This window comes from Anopheles ziemanni, chromosome 2 (assembly GCF_943734765.1).
Source record: "Anopheles ziemanni chromosome 2, idAnoZiCoDA_A2_x.2, whole genome shotgun sequence".
NCBI classification, from domain to species: Eukaryota; Metazoa; Arthropoda; class Insecta; order Diptera; family Culicidae; genus Anopheles; species Anopheles ziemanni.
In genome coordinates, this window is record NC_080705.1 from 88,156,550 (window position 1) to 88,177,151 (window position 20,602).

General features: G+C 46.7%; 5 protein-coding genes across 5 annotated transcripts in view; 2 read left to right on the forward strand and 3 right to left on the reverse strand.

Annotated features, from left to right (window-relative positions):
* Positions 1-369: 369 nt before the first annotated feature.
* LOC131282378 (V-type proton ATPase subunit C) lies at positions 370-8,787 on the forward strand. The gene is made up of 9 exons (XM_058311819.1): positions 370-587; positions 1,385-1,547; positions 1,620-1,773; positions 5,845-6,031; positions 6,095-6,193; positions 6,283-6,538; positions 6,606-6,703; positions 6,777-6,912; positions 6,990-8,787. The coding sequence occupies exons 2-9, from the start codon at positions 1,416-1,418 to the stop codon at positions 7,083-7,085; spliced, it is 1,158 nt and encodes a 385-aa protein (XP_058167802.1). The 5' UTR covers positions 370-587; positions 1,385-1,415; the 3' UTR covers positions 7,086-8,787.
* Positions 8,788-8,987: 200 nt separating this feature from the next.
* On the reverse strand, positions 8,988-10,248 carry LOC131290223 (queuosine 5'-phosphate N-glycosylase/hydrolase). Its single transcript, XM_058319484.1, has one exon. The coding sequence runs from the start codon at positions 10,149-10,151 to the stop codon at positions 9,111-9,113; it is 1,041 nt and encodes a 346-aa protein (XP_058175467.1). The 5' UTR covers positions 10,152-10,248; the 3' UTR covers positions 8,988-9,110.
* A 282-nt stretch (positions 10,249-10,530) lies between these two features.
* On the reverse strand, positions 10,531-11,476 carry LOC131281534 (small ribosomal subunit protein mS38-like). Its single transcript, XM_058310872.1, has 3 exons — positions 11,371-11,476; positions 10,847-11,307; positions 10,531-10,773 (listed from the first exon to the last, which is right to left on the reverse strand). The coding sequence occupies exons 1-3, from the start codon at positions 11,393-11,395 to the stop codon at positions 10,573-10,575; spliced, it is 687 nt and encodes a 228-aa protein (XP_058166855.1). The 5' UTR covers positions 11,396-11,476; the 3' UTR covers positions 10,531-10,572.
* A 629-nt stretch (positions 11,477-12,105) lies between these two features.
* Positions 12,106-12,604, forward strand: LOC131294680 (uncharacterized). Its single transcript, XM_058322724.1, has 3 exons — positions 12,106-12,225; positions 12,308-12,445; positions 12,524-12,604. Exons 1-3 carry the CDS (start codon positions 12,106-12,108, stop codon positions 12,602-12,604), a joined length of 339 nt encoding a protein of 112 aa, XP_058178707.1.
* Positions 12,605-13,113: 509 nt separating this feature from the next.
* The window catches only part of LOC131282403 (uncharacterized), a 34,559-nt gene continuing 27,070 nt past the window's right edge, over positions 13,114-20,602 (reverse strand). The window contains exons 12-18 of the mRNA XM_058311858.1: positions 18,973-20,512; positions 18,621-18,900; positions 18,425-18,551; positions 15,289-16,185; positions 14,921-14,935; positions 14,050-14,291; positions 13,114-13,786 (exon numbers count right to left, since the gene is read on the reverse strand). Of these exons, the coding sequence (XP_058167841.1) occupies positions 13,573-13,786; positions 14,050-14,291; positions 14,921-14,935; positions 15,289-16,185; positions 18,425-18,551; positions 18,621-18,900; positions 18,973-20,512 (3,315 nt within the window). The 3' untranslated portion in view covers positions 13,114-13,572. The remainder of the gene's footprint in view (positions 13,787-14,049; positions 14,292-14,920; positions 14,936-15,288; positions 16,186-18,424; positions 18,552-18,620; positions 18,901-18,972; positions 20,513-20,602) is intronic.

Here is a 20,602-nt window from a genome sequence, read left to right on the forward strand (position 1 = left end):
GGGGTATAGTGATGGGGTAACTGAATCCCTACAGAGATTCGAATCTTTCGATTTAAATCCATTCTAAGATCCGGATCTTCGAATCCGAATCCCAATCCGTCATATCATGCGTGCTAACCAAATTTACCAATTTTTCATATTATTTGTTACTTTAACAATTGTACAATCAAGGTTCGTATTTATCCAAAATCGAATCAAAGCTTTAGAATCCGTCCGGGATCCAAATCTTTAGAATCTGTCAGATGGGATTCAAATCTTTCGAATCCGTCAAATGGGATTCGAATCTTTAGAATCCGTCTAGGGATCGAATCTTTGAATCCAGATTCTGTCAACACTACACCAACGGTTACCTGAGGTAGGCGGAAGGGGTGAAAAGTAATCACGTGAATATTTGTAGATCTGCTGGTTTTGCGAGCTGCTGCCCGAATCGGAGGATTGCGTATCCCGTGTCCGTGTTTTTCGGATTTTTGCTATCGTTGACCACCGTTTTCCGTCGGTCACTAGGCGTCTTTTGCTGCCTTCCGGACTGTTGTCGGCTGTACCAGCAAAAAGTGCACTGCGCGGATAAACGTTTGTGTTTGCAAGTGGTAAGTAGCCCGAATGTTCCGCAGCGATCTTCTTCGGTTTCACGGGCGGCAGGAGGATTTTTCCCGGCCAAAAAGTAAGCCTCCAAACTGTGCAGTGAAAAATAGAATCGTTGTTGATGAAAACACCATCGATGGGAGAGAAATAACTCCTCGGTTAGCTATCGAAAATACGCTGTGACTGTGAAAACCGTACATGAAACAAGAAAATCAATAATGGTTGACACTCGGTGCAGGGAAAGCCCGATCTTCTTTAGGGGATGCAAAATTAAACCAGGGAATTGCTGTCGTCGAAGGCTTGCACAAACTATTTCCCAACTGCATCACAGCCTGCATTCTACGCTGGAATGTTTCGTCCTGTGTGCATTCCAGCGGATGCAATTGTACGCGAAAAAGTAAGATGTCATGTGACTTATCAGTTCAAAACAGCTGACCATTTTTTCGTTCCGTGCGCTCGCTGTCTCGCTCGATCCGTCCCTGGCACCGTGGTGTCCCATCTCGCTTGGACGGTGTGTAGGTCCCGTGCACCAAAGCAAACGCTAATCGAAGGCGCAGAAAGGCATTGCATAAGCCCGCGGGGAAGCGCGTCCAAATCCTGAAGGACTACTTGACCAATGTCCTGACAAGTGAAGGGTATTATTTGATTAATATCGATTTTCGTTCATCGACTTAAAAACAAAGCAAGCGCAGGCAATCCATCGCAGAACAAGGCGTCCGCGATGCATGCGGACAAGTGGATACATTATTTATCATTTATAGTAGAAAACTTTCCCTAATAACTCTTTACTTTCCTTCCGTAGCCCCACAGTTAACTGCAATTGAGTATCCACAATGGCGGAGTACTGGTTGATATCAGCACCGGGTGACAAAACGATGCAACAAACCTGGGAAACGATGAACAATGTGACCAGCAAGCAGAACAACCTGTGTGAAAACTTTAAGTTTCACATTCCGGATCTGAAGGTTCGATGGAGGGAGGGTAACCGCGGGCCACATCGAGCGGTTTCCAATCAACTACATTTTATGTGCTTTTAGGTTGGAACGCTCGATCAACTGGTCGGTTTGTCGGACGATCTGGGCAAGCTGGATGCTTACGTTGAGCAGACGACCCGTAAGATTTCCGCCTACCTCGGGGACGTGCTGGAAGATCAGCGTGATAAGCTGTACGAGAACTTGCTGGCCAACAACAGTGAGTAATTTGAATCACGCGGGGGAGAAACGTACATTTTGGGGTACGGATTTATCTAAGATACTGCAGTTTGTAGTTTATAGTATTCCTAACGACGCGAATCTGACCAGGAAGTAGAGTAGCCGCATTGCAATGCGCAAAAAGTGGAAGTCAATCATCGGATCAATTGTCGTTCTAAACTCTTTTTTTTCTTTGTAAGGTAGTTGCTATGCTTTTATGCTTTCGTTCGAATTTCATTGCTCGAAAAATTGTGAATCATATTTTAAATGGGGCTGTTCGAAGAAGGTACTAACGAACAATGCATGGTAAAGTTTCTTGGGACACCGTTTTTCTTATGTCATAAATCGATTTTGTTTTTACCACATTGCAAAGAATTGACGATCAGTTTAGCGATCGTCATTTTGCATCAATTCTAAATTTTGGTTTGGGTGATGTTATGTAACTTTTCTGTTATCGAACCCACCACGTTCTTCACCGTTCCTGGACCCTTGTTACCTAAATCCATCTTAAAGACATCCCATTAAAAATACCAAACACTTCCCGCACACACTTTATACGCAATATATACATCCAAATGGTTTTGGGCTCATTACGAAGGCTCGGAGGGATCGGATGAGCAATCCGCGCCCACTACACACGCGGAGCCACCTCTGGAGGCACCGTTTGAGGACGGTAAGCGACAGTTATCTATTCCGGACGATATATCGGCGAGTAGTCGTCCCGCGTTCGTCAGCTATCAGCGACAATATTCTTCCGGACAGAGCCAGGAAGGCGGTCCAACGACAAGTTCCTCGCGCTACGGCAGCCTAACAAACTCATCCTCGTCCGCCTGCTCGGGAGAAAATCAACATGGACCGGTGGTATGCAGCTGTCCGACTTCGACCACCCCGACAACACCGTGCTCACCACCGACGGTGATTTGTCAATTTTTTGACGACACTTCACAACCCGCATCCCCTCATCCCGACCCCGACGGCTGGTGGGATGAGGGTAAAGGTGGGAAAAAGCATAAATCAAAGCACAGAAAATCTCCTAAACCACCGGCCAGTCCGGCTAGCGGCAGTCATAGTCGGAAGGCTAGCAGAGGAAGCCACCAGTTCCTACAGGCAACCGACGATACGGGCTTGTCCTGCGGCGCACCGGAAAGCGAAGGATATAGCGCACCGGAGATGGATCAGGGACCGGAATCTGGATTCGAGTGGCGATGGTTTCATAGGCGCAAACACTCGCACAAATCCAGGTACCGACACACACACACTCATTTCCGGTGGGCGTACCCGTACAACGCCTCCCGATGGTGTCCCGTTGTTGCGTGTCCCTCTTTGTCGCTGTGGATGTTTTTCACGCTTCACGCTGTACCATGTGTGTTGTTTTCAAAAAGTTTGTGCCATGTTCATAATCTGATTCGTTCAAATGTAAAACTAAAAATTAAACTAGATACATAGAACATCAATTGGCCTCTTGCAACGGTAGACTAGCGATGATACCTGTAATTTAATTCTATTCTACACCTCCCTTAAACTTATGCAGTTGTGAGTTAGAAACAAAAATTCGGTCTCTCCATAAAAAGTGCGATACAAAACGATAATACTACTGGTACATGTTTATGAGTTTTTTTTAGCTTACTTTCGTGTATGTTTTAAAAGAGTTATGATGCTCTTTTAGATTATCTTTCTGAGTTTGATCCCTTGTCATGTATCTTTGTTCATCATATGTGCCGGTTGTAATATTGTTTCGTATGATGCAATGCCTTTATCAGTACAGGCCACGTTTAATATTATAGACTAAATTGGGAAAAGATTAATTTATTACATTTCGCTGATTTGAACACCATGTTACGGTACATAGTTCTTTGAATATTATCCTCGTATCGTATCCGTGTATGGTCACTTATTGTATGAAGTTCCTGTCGATCTCATTTCCATCCTAAAACACCTCCACGATCATCATTGGTCCTTTGATGGTATACGTGTCAATCTCTGTCCCTCTGTGTTTATCTTGTAAATGTTCTATTACAATCCTGAATATCTACATTTTGGTGTGGATGATGTGAATATATGAGAAAATGTTCATTGTTTAAATAGTTGTACCATTGAATGTTTCATAAGAGCTTCGTTACAAGCGCTACACCTTGTAGCAGTCTGCTCAAAAACACGGTGTTTGTTTTATGTGTTTGACGAAAAAAAAAACAGATCGTCTTTTTTGAATGAAAGGAAGTGTGTTCTTTTGCAAATATGTAAATCTCGAACATTCCAAACTCCCACTTGCTTCCCATCCTACGCCATCCGCCGGCGGATGGCGGCTGCCAACAGGAGTCGCTCGTCGAGCCATCTGTTCGGTGGCGGAAGTGGCCACGGTTCGGGCCACAGTCTCGTCGGCACCAGTAGCTGCTGCGGCGGCGGTCGAGCTCTCGGCAACTCCCGACACAATCGTCGTCCATCCAGTCCCGATCCGGACGACGATGAGTCGGATGTGTACGGAGGGGCGGCCGTACTGGATCCCGTTGCTTGCCCGCACCCTCCTTCCCATCCTGGAGGAGGGCCACCGGCTTCATCCACTGCGCTGGCCCGTAACGGTCTTCACCTTCGAAAGCAGTCGACGACGGTGGCAAACAAAGGGCATCAATCGCGGGCTCCTTTGGCGGCGGTCATCAATCCAGGTCAGGCCTACCTGGTCCTTACTACTGCCACCATGCCAAAAGTCACCACTCACGACACTTGCAAACACACTTTTATTATTGCTACTGTTGAAATGGTTGTTCTTTACTTTGCATACGCCTTTACTTACTTTTGTTCTGTTCTTTTTAGCCCAACGAAAACCACATGCCGTTGACCGTTGCTCGTGCACCTCCCGTTTCTGCTTCCGATTCCTTACAAAACTCTCTATGGACTGCACCAAAAAGGAGTTCCATTCCACCCTTTCTTCTATGTGCTTGGCCGTTTTTTATTATGCTTGAATAATGCCCCCGTTCCTTCTTGTTTGTTGTCGATATGTGTCGTTAAACACTTTTAATCTCTTTATCGCATCTGTTTTCTCTTCTTTTTAAATTTTCCAGTCCTTGCTCGTTACAGGATCGACATTATGCAGCAATAATCCCGTGTTTGTGTGTGTGTTTTGTCCTTGCGCATTCACGAAAAAATGGAACGATACTTAAACCTATTAATTCCACCCCAAAACGAACAAACAATATTCTCTCCACAAAAACAACAACATCCCCTTCTCATTATCCTCGCTAATCCATATTTTCTTCCACTTAATTTACCTGATTTATGTTTTCCTTGCAAGTGAACGAAGTAGTTTCACATTGGTCCAGTCGGTTGTTGTTACCTTTCTTACGCTTCTTATAGCGTTTAATTTAAACTTTAAAACAATTAGCAAATTTTTATTCATGTTATAAAGACTTTTATTTTCTACTTATCTCCAACCCCCCTATACCTTTCCTTTGCTTCGACCTGTTAAGTTCGATAATTTGTTTTATGTATTTGAAACAAACCAGCATTTTGTTTTAGTTTCAACTGTCTGTGCGTTTCCGTTGGTATCCGAGAAGTTGTTTTCTGTTTTTTAGTGTAGCTATTGAAAGTTGAACACAATTGAACGATTTGATTACATTACATTTTCGATGGTTGCGTCAAGGCAAGCTTCTACTCTATTCAAGCTAGTCAATGAATATGCGTTCGAATGATACAAGTTTACGTGTTACGTACGAAGGAACTTCCCGTTTTAGCCAAACTTGTCCCATTGCTTTGAAGATTTGAGTGTTCCTGCCTTTAAATTATGTCCCGCTTTGCTGTTTTTGTACATTTCGTAGAATGAACAATTTCGATGCAAATCGTGGTTGATGCATATACCTATTGAACAGCACGCGTAATAAATATTCCTTTTTCAGTTTGTGTCCGTGAAATTAAACTTTTGATTTTATTTTGCCAATTTTTTCTTCCGTCAATAACTTTCATGTTTTGTTTTTCTTTCTTTCAAAGCACTGAGACACGGCTGTTGGTGATGAAATGTGCCACAAGAACTATCGTTACTGATCTGCCTTTCTTTGTCTTCTTTCGCTCCATTGTGTAATAGATGACCTTACCTCGTACATCACCCGGTTCCAGTGGGATCTGGCCAAGTACCCGACGAAACAGTCGCTGCGCAACATTGCGGACATCATCTCCAAGCAGGTCGGACAAATCGATGCCGATCTGAAGACGAAGTCTGCCGCGTACAACAATCTGAAGGGTAACCTGCAGAATCTGGAGAAGAAGCAAACGTAAGTTCAGGGTGGGGAAACCGGTGACTGTTGGGATCTTTACCCTGTTTTTCTTTCTTGTAGTGGCAGTTTGCTGACCCGCAACTTAGCGGACTTGGTGAAGAAGGAACACTTCATCCTGGACTCGGAGTACTTGACCACGCTGCTCGTAATCGTACCGAAGTATGCACACGATGGTAGTCCCCAATCTGGTGGACGAGATAGATTTACTTTTATTTGTCTTAACGAAAACGATTTTGCGACTTCCGTAGGGCCAACATCAACGACTGGAATGCACACTATGAAAAGATCACCGACATGATTGTGCCCCGCTCGTCGCAGCTGATCATGCAGGACAGCGACTATGCGCTGGTGAACGTGACCCTGTTCAAGAAGGTGGTGGACGAGTTCAAGTTGCACGCTCGCGAGCGCAAGTTCGTCGTGCGTGAGTTCGTGTACAACGAGGAGGAGCTGGCTGCCGGCAAGAACGAAATCACCAAGCTGGTCACGGACAAGAAGAAGCAATTCGTAAGTAAACGGGACCGTGACAATTGAGGTTGAATTACCATCACCTTGTGTGTTTCGTTTACCGCAGGGTCCGCTGGTCCGATGGCTGAAGGTGAACTTCAGCGAGACCTTCTGTGCCTGGATACACGTGAAGGCACTGCGCGTTTTCGTCGAATCGGTGCTGAGGTACATTTTTGGTTCTTGTGCAATTGTCTTTCTTTCTTGAGGTAAAGTAATCATGTTCTACCTACTTCCGTAGATACGGTCTGCCGGTCAATTTCCAAGCCATTCTTATCCATCCGAACAAGAAGAGCACAAAGCGTCTCCGGGATGTGCTCCAGCAGCTGTACGGACATCTGGATGGTTCGGGCTCATCGGCCGGTGGCAATGCGGATGTAAGTATTCAGCTTCGTTTACACTCTGTCCCGCTCTGAAGCATGTGCTAATGCACTTTTCTTATGTCATCCTCCAGAACGTTGATATTCCTGGGCTCGGTTTTGGACAATCGGAGTACTTCCCCTACGTGTACTATAAACTTAACATCGACATGATCGAGACGAAAGTTTAGGGCGGGATAACCCTTGAGTAATCGGGGAGCAAACACCAGCGATAACAAATCAAGCTGCATTGCATCACCGCTACACACCATACGTGCGCCGTTCAGAATGTTGCTCCATTCGACCAAACTACTAGTTTTGTTCCCTCCCGATTCGATAACGTCCCCAAAAATCAGGGTGCGTTATGCATAGAGAAAGCGCTCGGGTCAGCTTCCCCCCCATCCCTACTGTATTTGTTATGTTTTTTCTCGCACAAAATTCTCGTATCCTTTCCTACACATAAAATTCTTCTAGTTGTGGCACAATTCTGTCGCTAGTTGGGATTCCGTTCAACAACACCTTGCGTTCTCGATTCCCACACGTTCCGTAGACTATTTGTTTTCCTGTTTGTTTCTATTTTCTTTTATATCATTCTCCCCTCCGGTCCTTTCTACGGTCCAAAGGGGAAGAAGTTAAACAAATTTCGCACGCACATCCTTGCGTTGGTTGGTCTGTTTGTAAACTGTTGATTATTTTATTGCTGATTTTTTATTGATTATTGCGTAATGTAGAAGGTACGATAATCGAAGCACGAATTCTATTCGATTCAGTGTAATATTAACTTTATGTCGATAAGTGTTTATAAAGTCAACGAGTACTACGATTCGAGAAGTGCACTGGGCGAGTTTGGATACATTGTAGTATAAAGACCTTGATGGACGAAACTGCTAAAAAAAAATGTTGTGTACATCTTCCCACGTTGGCTGGTTTGGTGAAGAACGGAACAATACCACCCTCATCCGTATCCGTTCCGTCGTTCAGGGTCGCTACTTAAAAAAGAACACAACCCCCCTCCCCGTGGTCCAAACACAATTATAGTATTATCTCGTGTCACAATCACATTCACCAACCGTCGTCCTTTTCGTCGTCGTTGTCGTCGTCGTCGTGTTGAAGTCTGAAAGACTGTTCGTGGGTCTCGTTGGTAATGCTTTCCTTTGAACCGTCAGTGTACCATTCGGATGACGCCCTGGTTCCCGTCACGAAATGCGTAAATTATTCTGTTACGTCCTTTCCTTCCCTACGGACTCATTGATTTCGTTCATTTATCGGTCTGTCTGCTGCCCAGGTCTCGGAAGCCAAATAACACCAGCATAAACATCGCTACAAGGCAATTAGGAAAATTAACATCATGTGCCCCTGTCCTCTCTCTCTCGCTGCCCCTCTCCTCTCCGCAGACAAGGTCCGTTTTGCCCGTAGTAGAGAAAGGTAACTAATATGATGGACGTATAAAAACGAACACGCAAAGAGTGTCAAAAAGACCGTGATCGCATGGTCAACGTATATTGTAAGCTCTAAAGTCTAAACATCCCGCGCCATGCCGGAAGATAGTCCCGCCCCGAGTCCCGGTAACGGGAGGTTCTATTAAACTGTACTCTGTAAGGCATTTCCCGAAAGAAGAGATCGTCTATTCCAAAATGCGTATATAACTATTGTTAAACTGGATTAAACTGTTCCGCTGCTGGTATGGAAGGAAACAATAATCAACTAGTTCATACTTGGGCATGGAAATGGCCGATTTCCCTGTTTCCGTTGATGTCCTCTGTTAAACTTCGTGTAAATAAAGCGTAGTTCCGAAAAGAATTTTAGGCATACGATGGAAAAGAACTATGATATGCACATAAAGATAGCAAATCAGATGGAAAGGTAGTAAAGATTGATAATGGAACTGTTTTGCAAACAAATAATTATGATGATGCTGATGATGATAGGAACATTCCAAGCGAAGCGATGTATTCTGGTTTCCTTTTTCCATTTGCTACGAAAGAAACTGATATTAGTGCGTTGAGTTGACTTTCCACCGGTCATTTTGATTTCTTTCAACAAACGATGAAAGAGTGGAGATGAATAATGGAACAAGTTTAAATTGTTTGTGATGTTATAAAATGGGTTACACATTTTATTGATTTCGAGACGACACAAAATTACACTGATGAGATAGATAGTGGTGTTAATGGTCGAAAACTAAAAGATGAATATTTTCATGCAGTCATTAGTTTTCAGTAATACACGCTGACGGTTTTATGGAACGGGATGTACTCCAATTCCGCCGCATGTTTCCTACGATAATCCCACAGGAAGTGATCCAGAAGGATAGCGTTAACACAGCTCGGTTTTATGTCCGGATGGTTTGCGATAAGTTTCTCCCGCGTGACCACCTTCAGCCGCTCGACGATATGGATGGAGGCGCCCCGTATTTCCAGCTCCTCACGACATCCGTTCTCCAGCAGCTTGTCCTCTTTCAACAGTGCCATAAGCTGCTCGCTGTACGATAAGGTGCCGAAGTGTACGAGCACCTGCGGGACGCGATAGTCGGCAAACATAGTGATGGCATCGATATCGTCGAACTTTCCGAGTCCTTCTCCGCGGAAACAGGACCACAGGTCGCCCACCAGGATCTGTGCGCGTTTGTAGAACGTAACCGGGGTTTCGATGCTATTGTTTTCACCGTGCTTTAGGATGGCGTCATCCCGGAAACACGGGAATTCGTCCACTACACGCTGGAGCAGCCTCACGGCGGAACCGTTGCACGCACGGACACAATTTTCAAACAGTCCATCGTAACGATCGAGCAGCACCCGACCGACCTCGTGCAGGCAGCGAACTCTTTCCTCGAGCAGCGGTGCCTTCGTGTCCGGTTCATCGGAGCGTAGGATTTTTTCCATCTGCTCCAGCGTGATGGACACGTAGAAGGACGGGTTGGTCATGTCGATACCTTCGCGCATGGCCCGATTGATGGCGGCACACAGGGCAAAGTAGCCCGTTTGGCCTTCCACCTTCCACTTGGTCGCATCGTGGCCCGGCGTCCAGAAGCAAAAGTTAAGCGTGTCGATGAGAAATATCCAATTCACCGCATTCGGGTCCTTTGCGGCGGGATGGTGCTCGTGTTGCGAAAAGTTTTCCACATTGATTTCCTTCTCCTTGATACCAAGGATCACCCGGTCCGCTAGCTTCTCGATCGCTGATTCGTGCACGCTAACGTACTTTGCGTTTTTCACGATCAACTCACCCGACGGGCCGGGAAGAAGCTGCGCTGCCATGGTTACTCTTACAGACGAGTGGTAGGATACTTTGATGAGATTACAATTACGAAATTTGTGTAACTTGGTGAAATACAACGGAGCACGTGTTCGTAGCAGAAGCTGACGAAAGCGCGCGCTCGACATCTGCGTTGGTTTTGTTTACGTTGCTCGAGAACCAGTTTTTTCTCCATTTGACAGTGGATACCGATCGTTTATATCGCTGGGGTTGGATAGCTGTAGGCACAGCTAAAAAATATAGATTTTTTGAATATTTTCATATTCATCCATATAAAATTGTTGATGAAGGAAGCGTGCTCCTAAATAAAGCAATTGCTTCATCCAGTATCCACAGTTTCCTCTCTTTTTGAACCGATGGAAATCCAAATGTGGTCATATCCGGTCAAATCAAATACTTTATTGATTGCACTACAATAACACACTATTCAATCCCCAACTTTTGCTTAATGATAAACTGGGGCAATCGTTTGCCTTTCCAGAAGCGTGGAGTAGGTTCATCGGTTGCCTGTCTCAGTTTACTGGCCACGTACGCCTCAGCGGAAAACTTCTCTGCCTCCTTGATTTGATTCAACAGTTCTGCCTGGAACAGTTTCTCCTTTTTCAATTCCCGCCGTTGACGAATCTACATGAAGAAAAACGACGGTAGAAAAAGTTTACTGTTTCACGCCTACATAAAAGATTCTCCAGAAACGTGCCTTAAGCCACTCGAACTTCATCCTCTTGCGCAGCTTCCGCAGTTTGTGTTTGCGCATTTTGCGCCTCCGAATCACGATCAAACGTGCGGCCTGTTTTCCGTTATCATCCTGCGACACAATGCCGGTGGGTAGATCAAGTGTGGGGACTATCTTGAGGCTATCTCCGATTGGCCCATCACCTGTCGGTCGTTGCAAGGGACATTCGATGATTCTCGACACCAGCGGAATGTCTATGATTTCCTTCAGCGGTATTAAGGGATTTCTTCGAATGCCTATTTCCACGTTTCCTGCCCACGTTGGGCTCAAATACATCGACTGTAAACGAAGCAGTTCTAACCGCTCGTTAACACTCGATACTTTTGCCTCGGATGCTCGTTTCAACTGCACGATCGGCAAAGAGGCATTTGCTGTTCGTTCCTGAAGCGCGATGCGGCTGAAGCTGCGTGCCAAAGAGGCAACTCCTGAGGAGGGAAACATATTAGCCAACGAAAGAACCACAATGGTGTCTTATTGCACTTGAATACCTTTAATATGCCGGTGATGGAACATTTTTAGCGACCATCAACAATTCTTCTGCCGCACCACACACGGATGGTTATACAATTTGTTGTTTTGGTTTTCACACCCGGTACCAAACCAGAGTTGGGCGCTCGGAGCAAGAACTCACAGCACACAGTGAGCTCTTCTACTTAAATTTCTCTTTACATTCCGAAACTGTAATTCATACTGCTGCACAAAATGTTCAAAAGTATGCAATTGCAATGCATTGAGATCATTGAGGTTGAGAACAGTTTAGAAATGATTTCATGAATCATGAGTTTCGATACGACTCCTCTACGCAAAGCCATCACTACATTCAGTTTGACATTCAGGTGCCTAATGGTTGAAAACAGCACAAATTGGTGGTAGAAACCGGAAATTTGAATGAATTCGATTCTGTTGCAAGAATTACTTAAATAAATTATATTATATAACTAATTAAAGAAGCTTTTGAGAATGTTCAGATGCAAGAAAATTACAAGAAGTATAAAACTAAACTACGGTAACAGAATAGGGATTTGAAATAGAGATCAAAGAAGTCCTTCTTGAGATTCGTATGATCCTTTCCGCTAGTACGCATGTGCCAATTTTATTCTGTTTTTCATTTTTCCCGGCCCACAAGAAACACAGAAATAGTTGACGGTAAACAAATCTCTCACAGAAGAGTAATTTTAATTGAACCGACTGGTGAATTTGCTGTAGAAAATCATAGCGCCAAAATGAAACAAACTGCCTCCGTCGATCGGTATTTCCTCGTAGTTATCCTTTTCGCCAATGCGTTCGCCGATAAAGTAGTGTTCCAGTTTCCGGAATATGATTTTAAAGAAAGTAGCAAAAATGTAAGTAAACCGATCGATTCGATTGGGATCTAAAGCACTCCAACTGCAATTAACAACGATCGATTTCTTCGCCAACGTGTAGGAACTGAAATTCCGGGAGTACGAGTCGGCCTGCGAACAAAGTTACCGCTGTGCGACGCTCGATGGCATCGAGAGGACCAGATGCGTGCGGGAGTGTATGTCCCCTTCCTGCTATCAGGAAATTTACAAATTTGATGAGGTACGCAAAATGCCACCGCTGGCACGGCGGCATAAGTAAGTAGCAGAATATTGATCGGTGCGAATGTTCTACTTTTAGCTCGAAGAAGGTGAAATCGATGTACGACTGAATTCCTTCCGTGCCTGCTTCATGCAACGAGTGAACCGCAATCGTGACTAAATGTCTCCTGCCCTTCAATCACCACACACACACTAGGCGCATGGTTCCTTCGCACCGGGCAGATGGGTAGATGAAAAGTATCAGTAATATCTGTTCAGTATTAAATCGTCACTAGTATGGAGCGAGTATTCCAGGACCCACTTACCTTCTGACTTAACTGATCAATCAATTTTTTAATAAACTCTCGGATTTACTTTAATCGCAATTTCGGATGTTTTGTTTCGGAACGAAATCGGTTAGAGAGTAAGTTTTTATTTTTCAATGCTTTATTTTCCATCAAATCCATTTTCGTCATCTTAACTGTTCAAGATGAGAAGGAACTAATTCTGAACGAAAACTAATTGCTTCTACAAAGCTCTTATAGAGAAAAAAAGATAGGAAAGAAAGTAGAAGGCAAACCATAAATGCAAAACAATAGAAAGGCAAAACGCTGATATACAAACCAAAAAGGAAAAATAAAACAAAAAGGAAAAAGGAAAAAGTAAAATAAAATAAAATAAAAAGGTGCACCGTGGAGATGAAACAATATCCAAACGAAGGTATTGAAAACGTGGCAGATAATAAATTAACTCTCCTTGTCTGCCTTCCTAATCCTACCGTTACGCTAGGGAGGTTTCTGCTTCGGGTTTGATCACCGGGAGGAATATGAAATTTACTGGGTTTTTTTTTGCATTATGATGTCGTCGCCCCGTGGGCCGGTGCTTTTGCCTCTTCCCTTTACCAAACCTTAAAGACGAGACAACCGGTGGCGGTGCGAATTTGGTTTCGAACATGACTAAATGATATCGCACTGACTCCCCCGGGGTTGTCTGGTTCCAGAGTGGATTACCGATTTTTTTTTTGCGACGACATTTGAATGGCACAACGACTGAAGAGATATTCCCTTGGCAGGGGAAAGGGGAAGCTGGCAGAGACGGCAGCTCTCCTCACTTTTTGTTTCTTCCGATCACTTTTTTTTCCCTCCGGGTTTACGGTTTGTTCCTGAGGCTTTCGAAAAACTCTATACTGGTCTTCAGATGACCCGGCAAAAACACGGGACTGCTAGGACGCTCCGGAGACGCATGGCCACCATCGATTCCACTACCAACACCATCACCTTCACCACCACCACCACCATTTCCACCATTGCTACCGGGCAGTTCCTCGTGCTGGCCCACCTTGTGGTCATCGGTAACGTTGGTCCTGTTTGCAAAAAAGGGGGGCAAAATGGAAAGAAAGAACATCATCATCATAGCTCATTGAGTCCGTTAAGCCCGGATCCGCATGCCATGCGCCAATCTATCGCGGCCAACCGTATGGCCGCCGGCACGGATTACATCTAAAACACACACACACACAAAACCATTATCACACTAAGTTCTAAACTAGTTTAAGCGTCCTATTCTACCAGCTACTTCTACTGCCTAAAGTACGCCCCGCCCGAGCCCGTCCGATCGACGACGTACTTATGCTCACGGATCTGCTTGGAAAGGCTGCGGGCCGTGATGCTGTGGCCAGGCGCCATCGGGTAGAACGTCGACTGCTGCCGGTACGCTTCCAGGTTGATCTTTCGAATTTCCCGAATCTCGTCCCGCACCGCGATGCTGCTGGTGCTGCTGTACTGCCGCTGTCCTTTCGTGCCCGCGTCCGGCATCGCACCGGAGCTACCGTCCTCGTTCAACACATCCGAAGACTGGCGTAGGAAGTCCTAGGCACGAAACAATGATCCGATTAGTACCGTCGTCGAATTTCATCATGCATTCAAATGAAGATCACAAATCGAATGATTCCAAAACACATCATGCAATGTCACACTACACGTGGCGAACGGGAAGTATAGTTCCCAAATGGATGATGCGGGAAGGACATTGTTAGTTCCTGTGGGTTGTAAGTTACGTGGTTAATTCACGGGACACACGGTTTGATCTGTGTATTTGTAGTAGTACGTCTGCCTGTTTGGGTGCATGTATTGTAGGTGTGTGTTTTAAATTTTATTTTATTTAAAACATGGTAAGAAAATGAGTCACAAAAAATTACACATTCATTCAGTGTTATGTATTTGAGGTTACATTACACATGTTCTCCTACGGTACATCTTTACCAATGCAAAACATCTTTTTAGCTTTCAATAAATGTTTATAATTGTTCACTGCTCATGATCGGTTGTGTGTTATTTTAAATTTGTGTAGATTGAAACATAAATGTTCTAAATGCCACATTCACACACACACAAAACATGCACTACAGGAGGAGAGAAAGAACGATTGCGTGAACGATAGCGAGCGAACATGATGGTTAGAGAGCGTGGCTTTTCAGCGCCATATACTGGTACATTACCTTTCTAAGCTTGACCTTTTATATGCCATCATATAGCATCACCATCATCATAAACAAAAAGTCAAATCAAAGACACACAATCCGACGTGTGTGTTTTGCGATTTTAGGGGAAATAAAAAAGAAATACAAGAGGTGAGAAAAGGGTAACGAAAGATTCACTTGCTGGAGGAAAAAAAGCGGGGTGGAGCTAAGGTTCCAGTTTGGATATCCTTGATAGAACACCCTTGCTGACAGACTAACTCCCACTGATGTCCACCAACCGCAAAAAGTTTTACCTAAGGAACTAAGTTCTACTCTAGAAAAGCTAGGAATAAATATCCGCGTAGTTAAAACATCCACCGGATATATATATCCCCCCGGTCACCTACCCGTGGTTTGTAGAGTGGTTTCGGTGGCATCGTGGATACCTCACTGCAGCTTCCACTGTAGCACTTGGCCAGCTCCTTGACCGATGGCAGCACGTCGATCACGTCCCTTTCGATGATGGAAAACTCGCTTCCGTTCGTCGCACGTGTCGCCGGGAAATCGATGTGCAGCGACGAGTGCATCGTGTGCCCGGGGCTGCTAGTGGCAGGGGTCTTGGTCCCCTCACCGGTGGCCAAATTCGAGCTGCTTCCGGTGAAGCTGAGTTTTCGCTTCGGTGCGAAGAACTTGATCGTTTCCGGGGAGAGAGGTTTGACCGCGAACTGCGCCGGCCGTAGGAAGCCTCGTTCGTCCTGACCACCGATCGGGCTCGAAGGTTTGGCCGTCAGAGAGGGCGCTTGAGCGGGGCTAGGGCATGCTGACGCACGATGCACCGGACTCGGTAGCTGAGGTAGGATCTGTAGGATGGTTTCGGATTGCGCGGGCACCCCGGAACGGAACACCTTCGCTTCACCGGTCGTCAGATCGTAGATGCGCGTCACGTCCGAGTCTTCGCTGTAGGTCAAGCTGTCCAGTTCCGGGCGAGCTCCCGAGGACGAGGTTGGCGAGTTGATGCTCACCTCGGACGACGAGCTGATCAGCGATCCGTGCGGTTCCGGCTCGACGGGTACGAGGAAAGCTTCACGAGCCGCCGTACTGAGGTGGTTCACCTTGGTGCCCCCCTTCTTCAGGATGGGATCGTCCGATGTGACCTGTACTGGGCGGGCGGCAAAGACGTTCTCCGCACCGGGATCACGTGGTTTACCGAAGCTACTCGAACGAGACAGAGAGGTTCCGGAACCGGGTGCCAACTTCAGCTGGTTTGATTCACCATCATCCACGTTGCGGGCGAGAAGCAGTGACTGTAAAAAAGGTGGGAAATTGTTAATGGTTGACAACCTTTCAACTTTTTTATACTATTTAACGATTAATTAATTAGTACACAATAATGGAGCTTGGTCGTTCATTAGTAAGGTAGCATTTGTTCACCATCGCATAGAGAGTATTAATTACGCCGTTAATGGAATTCCACCTCCACGTCCACTACGGAGGAGTTAAAAATGTGTCTATATGCCTTCGTTATGGGTAGCTGCAGGTTCCTTCCACACCTGAAAACCGTATCGAGGAATCTGCTCACTTTTTTCGATTCGAATGTTGCCACTTTTCATCTTGCCATTTCCTTCCGTTGCCGATTCCTTGATACGCGTTTTTCCGCCTTTTCTTAGTTGAGCTTGGATTGGTTAGTTCTTACTCCCGGCTCCCCCGACCACCGAACGGCGGACAACTTGGCGCAGGCAGGGTTCGTTTGTGATGTTGTTGGATGGCTGTTGCTGAGGTTGGAATGATGCTGCTTGGTGATGCCCGTCATTAGTGTCGGTGTTACGGTGTTTTGTACCATGTGTTCCCTGTGGTTAACTTGTAGCCCGTCGATGAAATGAATGAATCCTTATGTCGCTTAACTAACACTACGATTCCTTCTACGAGTAATGTACCCTCCTGTCCCAACCACATTCTAAATGCATACGGATGGAAAAGGTTGGAGTATATTTCAACAATCACCAACAACAGTTTATGGGGTTGCATGAGGGCCAAAGTTAATGCTTAAGCTGTCGTTAGGTGTGTGCGACATATATGAATAAAAATGTTACAACACCACCGGATCAACGAGGATGTGCGAGAGGACATTGGACAAGGACAACGGAACGAAAACTTACCCTCCCCACGCGCCCTCCATTGGGACAACAACGGTGTCGCCAACGGATGTGCGCAATTCGCTCCGCTTCGATCGTGTTTCTTGTGGCGACGGTTTGTGTGTTCCCTGAGCGTCTGAGTTATGTGTTCTGTGTCACGTGTTCTGTTGTCAGTGTCTGCAAGAAGAAACTCCACACCAAGACACAACACTCGACGGGCATCTGCCAAACGCGCGCCAGGCACGCCTAGCACGAACCTCCCCAACATCAGGCACAAACGAAACAAACGAAATGAACAATGGCACGAGGGACAACGCATTCCAATTCCACTCAGAAACGGTTCCTTTGAGGTTAACACACCCATTATGATTTTGCTGCTTATTCGGTGGCTGGAGATGGACCAAATGTTATGGAAATGTTTGCTTTCGTGTATTTGCTGTACGGAATGATTCGGGTCACATGCGTGTCTGTTGTTTTACTATCGGCCTACTGCGGTCTCTTTGAATATGGCTTAAAACTATCCACGTACTCCCGTATGAGTTAAAATAGAATGTAACATTTGCTTAAAGATAAAATCAATGTCTTAAAAACAATCTTATTAAAAGTTTCATCCGGAGGATGATAAACGACCACTATCATCCTGCGAAAACAACAACGAATGTGAGTTTTGGTTTTGTTGGCACTGAATAGAACTGCTTAGTAGCCATTGCACAATTGCTTCCTCTCGTGGCCTGCTGCGTCTCGCCGAAAGTTTCGCTCATTTACTCAACGTCGACCGCTGACTATCCGCCCGGCGGATCGCGGGAAAGGTGGAAAACTGTTCGATTCGGTTTTTCACGCTCGCACTGCGCCGTAGCGTGCAGAGGTCGGTGAATACCGTTTCGACCACGGGCCCCGCCAGCACCTGCGTCGGCACGCTGCTGTCCGACGACGACGGTGCTGGCTTACGGGGAGCGGTAAGGTTTCGTTCGGCCCCGGTCCCCCGCCGCGAGGAGGACGCATCGGGACCGGGCGAAGACGTTTGCTCGTCAAAGATGGGATTCAGGACAAAGTGGCGCGTGGTGGCGTGCCGTGCCCGGAAGCTGTCCCGCTTGTAGTCGTTGTGCAGCGTTTCCTGCTCAAACTGGGCGATAATGTGTGCCGGTATGTCGACCGCCGCGGCCGTGTCACTGCCAGCGGCGGACGGTGTTTTCGTCTGGTAGCCCAGATCGACGGACGAGGGGCGCGGATTGATGCCGTGGCCCTGGTGTGTGCCAGCGTCGTGCTGCGGGAGGCTTCGGTTGGAGCGCACGGACGGCGAACGAGCTACCGGGGAGCGGCTCGAGGACGATCCGGTGGCCGACGCGTTATTTAAGAACCTGTCCATGATGTAGGAATCGGTCGGTAGATGATAATAGGTTTGATGACTCACTTTCTCGTCGTCGGTACTGTGCGATAGCTGCTGCGGCTGCTTCTGTTCCACTCCGAGGGTTTGCTTCAACACACCTCCACCCGCTCGGAGACGCTCCGGATCGTTGATATAATATTCCCGACCGATCCTACAAACAAAAAGGTGGGTAAAGAACGAACTAAAGAACTCAAGCACACAGCGATTAAAAAAAACCTACTTTTTCTTCTCCGACAGAGCTCCACCCATCACCGACTGCAGCGAACGATCGTTCTCCGTTCCGGAGTCAACCGGTTCCTTCGGAGAATCCTCATCGTCCAACAGCACAACGGCGGAACCGTTTGGCGCGGCATCCTTTTTGACCAATCGCTCGATCTCGATCATACTGGAGGGACGGCTCTTCTCCGAGAGCCTGCGCTGCAGAGCGTCCGGGGAGTACGGATTGTTGGCGATCGGCTTGGCATTACGCCACTTCAGATGTTCCCGTTCTGCAATGGATCCTTGAGAGAGAAAAACAGGTTAAAACAATTAAGTCTATCAAATCGAAGCACCTTGCGTCGCGAAAATCTTACCCGGTATCAACGTGTCCGCTTCGTCAAGGGACGGTTGATTCTGTTCGTCCATACCACCGTCCGCCGGCACGGCTTCCGTATGATGCCCATTGCTTTCCACTGTCGGCTGCTGTTCCGCTGTCTTTTGTGCTGGAATGATCGAAGAGTCAGCGACGATCGAGGTTTGCGGTGGTGCGTCCGCCAACGACAGTGGGACGTCGAGCGACAGTTCGCTCACAAAACGGGTGTTATTCGAGGGGTTAGTGTCAATGTCGATGGTGCTGGTGCTAATGCAAATAGGTGTCGATACTTGATCCGTGATGTTAGTTGACATGCAATTGTTAATGGTGGTTGTGGTCGAGGCGGTCACGATGGTGGTGGTGGTGGTGTGTGGCGATGAGAGGGATGGAAGGTCGCTGTCGCTAAATGGCATGCTGGTGTCGTCGATCTTCGACTCCGAACGGGACTCGATCGACGCCAGCATCGTCTCCTCGGTGCTAGTTGATGGCAGGGGGAAGGACTCAGTCGCTTCATCGGCACTCGAGGGAACTTCCATCTGCGAGGGAGGATCCTCGATGGAAGGTGTACAGTGTACTGTCACGCTGTGATGGGATGGTTCCGGCGAAGACACCGTGAAAGCCTCCGATGATCGTTCCTCCATCTCTACGGAAGTATCGGAAATGATCTGCACTTGCTCGTCCATGGCGAGGGCTTCCTCAACGTACTCAATATTCTTCAAACTCTCACTGTACTCGGCCATTCTTAGGCTTCCTATCTCAATGGGGCTCGGAAAGGGTTCTTCAAGTTCCAGTAAAGGATATTCGCGGATTGGATGATCTTTGCATGGACTTACTTCCGACACCGTAGGATCTTCCAAGGCCCGTTGCAACTCTTCTCCGAAGGCGTCGAGTGCTTCCAGCGCTTCCGGTGGTTCTACCATTTCCCATTGATCCAATTCCTCCTCAACTGGCTTTACATCCAGCCCCTCCTCGGCTGATGGTCGATTGAGAATGCCTTTAAGTTCCTCACAGTACGCCCGCATCTGTTCCGTTACGGCCACAATTCCAGGATTACGTTCCGGACTCGGTATATTGTTGTCGAACGTTACCAGATCAGCGTGGAGTGTGATTTGTGATGGTTTATCTGTATCTCCCTCCTCGTCCTGAAACGGATTACGGTTCGGTGTTTCGACGACGTTGGGTGCGTTAAGAGTTTTTAGTTGCTCGGAAAACTCTCGCTGCTCCTGATCACGCACGTAAACCGCTGCCGGGGGTGTCTCCCGTATCTGCAGCAAATCGGGCGATGATTGTGCCGTCACGATGGGACGCTGTTCCTGTTCTTCTGCATTATCGGACTCGCTCTGTTCTACAATGGAACTAAACTCCTCGTCGCATCGTTGGAGGCTGTTTGAATCGTGCGGCATATCGGACATACTAAACGGGCCGAGCTCCTCGAAGGACTCGACTAGCATGAGACTGTTGTTGGTCGCCTCGGATACCGTCCTATACTCACTATCATCCTGGATACTATCCATTGGGGAAAGGACAGCGTCGGGTGTTGCCTGAATCGGTTCAATCAGCTCTTCAGCAGACTCTGATATCCCGTCCAAGGAAACATTGACAATGGAAGCATTACCAGAGTTTAAAACTTC

Coding starts and splice junctions, on each gene's coding strand:
- LOC131294680 (XM_058322724.1), top strand. CDS start 12,106: ATGAAACAAACTGCCTCCGTCGATCGGTATTTCCTCGTAGTTATCCTT. Junction 12,226..12,307: donor TTAAAGAAAGTAGCAAAAAT/GTAAGTAAACCG, acceptor GCCAACGTGTAG/GAACTGAAATTCCGGGAGTA. Junction 12,446..12,523: donor AAATTTACAAATTTGATGAG/GTACGCAAAATG, acceptor TTCTACTTTTAG/CTCGAAGAAGGTGAAATCGA.
- LOC131281534 (XM_058310872.1), bottom strand. CDS start 11,395: ATGTTCCATCACCGGCATATTAAAG. Junction 11,308..11,370: donor CCATCACCGGCATATTAAAG/GTATTCAAGTGC, acceptor TTCCCTCCTCAG/GAGTTGCCTCTTTGGCACGC. Junction 10,774..10,846: donor TGAAGTTCGAGTGGCTTAAG/GCACGTTTCTGG, acceptor TTCTTCATGTAG/ATTCGTCAACGGCGGGAATT.
- LOC131290223 (XM_058319484.1), bottom strand. CDS start 10,151: ATGGCAGCGCAGCTTCTTCCCGGCCCGTCGGGTGAGTTGATCGTGAAA.
- LOC131282378 (XM_058311819.1), top strand. CDS start 1,416: ATGGCGGAGTACTGGTTGATATCAGCACCGGGTGACAAAACGATGCAA. Junction 1,548..1,619: donor TTCACATTCCGGATCTGAAG/GTTCGATGGAGG, acceptor ATGTGCTTTTAG/GTTGGAACGCTCGATCAACT. Junction 6,539..6,605: donor CGGACAAGAAGAAGCAATTC/GTAAGTAAACGG, acceptor CGTTTACCGCAG/GGTCCGCTGGTCCGATGGCT.